General features: G+C 27.6%; 1 protein-coding gene across 1 annotated transcript; it reads left to right on the top strand.

The window, feature by feature from the left end:
- The first annotated feature begins 5455 nt into the window (after positions 1-5455).
- LOC127290699 (uncharacterized) lies at positions 5456-5878 on the top strand. The gene is made up of 2 exons (XM_051319454.1): positions 5456-5633; positions 5730-5878. The coding sequence occupies exons 1-2, from the start codon at positions 5456-5458 to the stop codon at positions 5876-5878; spliced, it is 327 nt and encodes a 108-aa protein (XP_051175411.1).
- Positions 5879-6619: the final 741 nt, after the last annotated feature.

The following is a 6619-nucleotide window of genomic DNA, read 5'->3' as shown; positions in this document are numbered from 1 at the left end:
ACTACTTAAATTCAAATAATAATAATTATTTAATACAAATAAATATTTATTTGATAATAGTAAAGTAACCGATTTGAATGAAATAAATTTTGTTTTTCAGTGTACAGATGAGAAATGTAAGTTCGGGTTATTCACATGTATTTTTGGAGTTCGTAAATTACACTGCGGCTATTTTAATAGTTTGTTAGTAACAAATTTTATTGTTTAGTGTCAATTTTAATAGTTTCCTATAATAAAATAAAATTTTACAACTAATATAATAGAACAGTATTATTTTTACTGTATTTCTGAAGAGCAGTTTTATCACACCAACGATTTTAAAGCAATTTGCATAAAACTATCGTTATTACGATGCATTGTAATATTTCGGAAATCTCAAGAATTTATGATCGGAAAATGGTACAAGAATATAAAGCTTTAAAAAAAAATTAAAATTAATTAAAATTGAAATTATTTTTAACAATGCCAGCAATTGCATTAATTTAGAAATTGATTACACTTTGCATCTGCTTTTAAAAAATAAAACCAACCCTTTTAAAATCAACTGTAACAAAAAATCATTAATTCCTATCTATTATAATTCATCTTTAGCTAATCAACTCCCCCAACGGTATCTTTTTAAATTTATCTTCAATTTATCAACCCCATAACAGTATCTTATTCAGTTCATCTTTAATTAATTAATCCAAAAATAGTATAAATCTTTTAAAAAGTGATGACCAAAAAGAAATGAAAAAAAGTTTCTCCCTTGGTTTATAAATTAAAAATTTGAAAGAAAATGCATTTTAGTTTTTTTATATCTAGAATATATAAAATACCTCAAGCGTAAATAGTAAAGAAAAAAAAAAGTAAACCATAAAATCTTACAAGAAGTTTTCAACTAGCTTCAGAATTTTCCAATTTTCCAAATATTTCAAATAGTTCTAAGTCTCTCTTCTAAATTTCAAGCTACATTTATAAGACTTTAAATTTTCAAGGAAGGACACTAATACTAGCCAAGTACATAGCTTATATGATCATATTTTTAAATTCCATATAAATTTTCATAAATTCTAAAGAGAAATTAAAGACCTGAGAAATTCTCGAGGATGTACTCAAGAGAATTTTTCCTCGGACCATAAACTCTTGAGAAGTTCAGTTACTTTAGTGACATGTACAGTAAAACGTACAAATGCCTTCCACTTGAAGTTGCTGCTAAGAGATGAATGTTTGCGGTGAGTCTTAAAATTTCAGATTCTGTGCTAAATCAGCTGTCAAAATAGAAGGTGTCATCATCGGTCATCATTTGAAAAAGTTTGTTTTGGTGAGTGAAAATTGTTGGTTAGCAGTTTTTGTGCGTAATTTGATTTTAAAGAAATCATTCCGAGTGTTAAACTAATAAAATATGTTTGGCAATTGAATATTTGTGATTTAAAAAAGGATTATACAATCAATTGCAGGGGTTGCAGGTAAACAACATTTAGGTTAAAATATAAAAACAATAACAAATAATTATATTTTATATTTGGAAAATAAAATAAATAGTCCTCTTATTATTTTAATATTTCTAAATTTTGTAAAAATTAAATACTTTTTTGAAAATCAAAACATCATGCTTGTTTAACGTCGAAAATCCGTGACAAAAAATTTAATTTGAAAAAATAATTATTATTTCAGATTTGCGATAAAAAGTTTAAAGAATGAATTTCTTAAGAGATTTAAATATCATTTAATATTTAATACAAAAACAAAATTCAATTTAAAAAAAACTTAAATATCGGTAATTTTTTTCTCATTTTAAATTGAGAATGAAAATTAAAACCCCATTTTTCAAAGAATTAATCTTTCTTCAATCACGCAGATATTATTATGAAATTTTAACGTTGGCCAAGTTGACTCGGTAAATGTGGAATCAGTCTGAGGAGTGAAACTCGCCAAATTCGTGGGATCAGAAAGATCGCGGTTTTCAATTGCAAAGTTATTTCTGTAAACAATTTTGAATAATTATAAAAAGTTCAACGTAATTTTAATTTGTTTTTTTATTATTCAGTAGTAAAAAAATTGATAATTTTATTGAAAAATATATTTATTTATTTAGGAATTTTATTATTGTGATAAATTGTTTAAACTCTTATTTTGAGTCTCAAATTAAACAAATCCTGATAAGAAAATTCATTGTAGAAAGAATGGAAAATCATTGTAATAAATAAAAGTTTTATGTTTAGCATACAGTTGATTGTTTTATTAGACAAATTGTTTTAAAAATTGAGATAAAAAAAAGGTTGATAATAAGGTATAAAATATTCAACAGTGATTATTGCCTTAAAAAGTCTTTTTTCTTCCATAAAAAAATTAAATTAGAATGAAACACATATTCAAAAGTGTATAACGGTGGCAAAGTTTGATTCCATTTCGTCTCCATCATCATTTATCTTGAAGGCATTAAATCTGAGTTGCGTGGCTCTGTTGCTCTTCTTCTAATAGCCGTTTTAAAGAGTCGACTTTTTGGAGTACCGTTATCAACCATCCTTTAAGATCGTTACCTATTTCTGCCATAAGAAGTGCTGATTGGAGGGCAAGGATTTTTCGCTTTTTCTGAAGCTGGGGAAAATATTTTTTTAAATTATTAACTTTCAATTTAAATGTAATATTCGTTTATTTATAAAAATAAATAATAAAAGAAGAATATTTTTTTTCAAATACAAAAACTCACCTTTTTGTCGGGTGGCCTCTGTGAATTCTTGACAGACAGACAGACACTTAATATTTTGTCCATCCTCCATCGTTGTCAAGGACTGCCTGTAGTCGTCTCGGCATAGAAAGAATTGCGTTTGAAACGACTTCTGGCGTATCTCCTATTTCTTGCCAACTTCTCCAGGCGTGGTTCATCAGGTCTTCCAAATTTCGGTCAGCTCCTGATTCCCATTTCCTGACCACCATTGCCCATAAATTTTCGATGGGGTTGAGATCTGGCGAACGCGGAGGATGAGGAAGCAAGGTGATTCTCGGGTGTCGCTCAAACCAATTCATCGTCCGATTGGCCGTGTGGATCCTGCTATTGTCTTGTAACAGCTTCACTTCCTCATACTCGTCTTCGGGGAACAACCGGTTTACGTACGGCAGAAAGTCTTGTTCTAGTAATTCAACGTATGCCTGCGAATTGAATCTAGGGCCTACGTCCCTTAATACGCCAACTCCGTAGACAGAGGAGCTGCCCCAAAAATTGCAAGAAATGCGCCCGCTTCTGTTCTTCCTCACAACGCAGTTCTCTCGTAACCGGCTTTCATTGCTTCTCCAAACCAGAGTTCGACCATCTTCGGACGATTGAAAGGACTTCTCATCCACACAGATGGTATTTATCCAAAATTCCTCTGGTTCGTTAAGATATCGTTCAGCGTACTCACGACGTTGGGTTCGATGGTCCTCAGTAAGCTCCCATTTCATCGCTGGGCGACGGCTCCGAATCCCCATTTCATTCAACTTTCTACGGATGGTATCATTGCAGACTTCTGGTTGAACAACGTTTACAAAACGTCTCGTAGAAGAAAATGGATCATGAGCAGTGAAGAATTCGTTTATCACTTCATCCTGAATTAGTGTCGTTTTCCTCGGAGGATGGTTGTATTTTCGGTGATCGGCCAATGCTAGGGGTCCGCCCTGTGCATATCTTTTTATCCAAAGCCTTACAGTTTTCATGGAGCAGCCGACTTGCTGGGAAATTTCATCAGTCCTACTCCCTGCTTGATGCATTCCAATTATCAAACCTCGCTTTACTTCTGAAAATTTTAATAAACATTATTATTAATTATTATTATTAATTATTATTATTAATATTGATTATTATTAATTATTAAAAATTATTATCATTTTATTTTTATTATTATTAATTATTATTATTAATATTGATTATTATTAATTATTAAAAATTATTATCATTTTATTTTTATTATTATTAAGGGGAAAGACCAATGAAATTTTAGTCGATTGAAATAATTGTTCTTAAGAATTGTCTTTTCTTGTCATTTTTTAAGATCTAAAATTATTATATTACTATTAAAATTTTGAAAATATTAATTTTGGGCATTTCAGAAAATTTATGACTTTGAAAAAATTGAAATTTTACAAATTCCAGGCAATTGATTGATTGGATTAATGAAAAAAGCATATAAGAAATTCGTCGATGAAAAATGAGGAAAATTGTGAAAGCATTTAAATTTTGAAAAAAATTACAGTAAATTTTAAATCGATCAAATTGACCTCGTTGAGGAGTAACAATTTTTTTGACATTTTTTTCAAAACCTGAAATTACATTCCACTATAAAAAAAATATTATTTTTAACTATTTCACAAATTTTTTTAATTTTTCAAAATTTTCATTTTTGGAAAAAATCAAAATGTTTTCAAAATCCATACATTTCATTACTTAGAACCATGAAAAAGGTGTATGAAACATTCGACAATGACAAATAATGAAAATTGTGAGAATAGTTCTAATTTTGATTTTTGGAAAATTTTGAGTTTTATTTAAAAAATTGTAAGCAAATTATTTTTAAACTTTTCACAATATATTCTATTTTTAAATACTCAATATTGGCAGAAAAAAATTGAGAACCTTAAACAACATCAATTTCCATTGATTAAAATTTCGCCAATTCAGTAAATAATTAAATAAGTATTACACTTACCGCTTAAATTTGAGAAAATGTTTCGCTCCATTTTTACAGGCAATTTCGTAGTGAAAGAAAAGCAAAAAAGCTTGGAGTATAATTATAAAGCAGAACTCGATCTGATTGATTTTATTCTCAGGTAGATCCACTGTTGGTGGGGCGGTCTACACGTTTTTCTGAATATCTTCCTCGCTTTCCTTTTCAATGTTCTCAAAATTCATTAAAATATTATTACTGCTTAGAAAATTTTTATTTTATTTTTAATTTGTCAAACTTCAGTCAAAATGGCTGAAAAAAATGACAAATGATGATAGAAATGAAAATAAAACAAAAGAATTATTTTTCTAGTTTACTTCTTTACCACTATTTATTTTTTAATTTGTTATGAATTCATCTTAAAAAATATTATGAACAATCAATATCAAAATTATTTTATTAAATTTTCTAATTTATTATATATTTATATTTTTATAATTTATTATATTTTTGATCTATTATAGCTATAAATATTGATTTATTTTTTAAATCGATATCACTTACCATTTGTTATAAATATTTAAATTCAATTGCATAAACCCGCAATGTACTGCTCCGCGAAGCAGGGTGCGCGGGTGTATTTTTATTATCAATATTATATTTATTTTTATAATAATAATTTTTTTATTTGAAATTTAAAAACATTCGTTTAAATAAAAATTTTACTTTTTTTTCTTTCCCTGTAAAAAAAACCTGTAATTGACGCTTAACTTTTGTTTTTAAAACAATCAACTTCAAGTTGCATTAATATAATATAACCAAAAAGTGTAAACATGGAGGATAGAAAATTAATTAAGCTTCTTGGTGAAGAAATTGGTAAAAGGAATATAATTTACGACAAGCAATTCACAATTCCTCAATATTCTAACCGAAGTCGTTTGGTGACAAATGCGTTTGAGGAAACAGCTGCGGAAATTAAAAATAAAGATCCAAGTTATTTTTGGTTAAAAGGTAAATTATACATAAATGTATATTATTATTTTTACAAGTGAAATTATTATTATAATTATTATTATTATTATCATGAATCAATAAATATTCTTACAGGCGGAAAAGTCGAAGATTTATTTAAAAAAATTAGAAACAAGTATTGCATTATTTCCAGAAAAAAATTCCAGACAGAGGAGGACAAAAAATTTTTGGAAACATTTTCCTTTTTAAAACATATTGTTCAAATTAGAAGTGATAAAAAATGATTTGTAACAAGTAATCTATTTTATTTACATTTCAATTTATTGGTGAATAATAATTTATACAATTAATTACATCGCAGTATTTTTAATAAATTTGAAAAAATTGTATTTTAGTACCAAATTATTTTAAATCTTATGTTGAACTTATCGACTTCACAAATATGGGATCGAAAACCAAAACTTGGATGTAATGTTACAATTATTTCCTTTTGTTCTTGGAGTAACTTAGGATTCCGATGTCTCTAGTAAGTCAAAAAGGAATTATTTCCGGTGATTAATCTGACTCCATCCTGAGTTAGTTATTTGTATGTGTTGTCATATGTATGCGTAAAACCCGCAATGAACTGCTCCGCGAAGCAGGGTGCGCGGGTTTTGCTATTATTGATGTATTATTTTTATTTTATTTTGTATCTTTTGAATAATTTGAAAAATATGAAACACTTATTCATTTTAGGAATTGATCTTAAAAATATTTTATAGAAGATAAAAGATAATTGAGTAAATTGAAAAAAATTTATTTTGAAAAAGCAGACATTTTTATTTATTATAAATTATATCGAGAGTTGCAGAAAAATAAATGAAATTGAATAAAATTAGTTTTTCCTTATTTTTGGGTGGCGCAATGTTTGGATGAGGTTATTAATAACAGTAATCCACTCCTCCATGGTGAAATTGACATTTTCGGTTTTCTTTCGCTCTACGTAAGCTGCAGAAAGAAACTTATTCAGACTTATTATTTTTATT

This window comes from Leptopilina boulardi, unplaced genomic scaffold (assembly GCF_019393585.1).
Source record: "Leptopilina boulardi isolate dan_hultmark-lab unplaced genomic scaffold, ZJU_Lbou_2.1 LbouV2_80, whole genome shotgun sequence".
In the NCBI taxonomy this organism is placed as follows: Eukaryota; Metazoa; Arthropoda; class Insecta; order Hymenoptera; family Figitidae; genus Leptopilina; species Leptopilina boulardi.
Note: the sequence above shows the minus strand (reverse complement) of the source record. Positions and strands in the feature narration are given on the sequence as shown.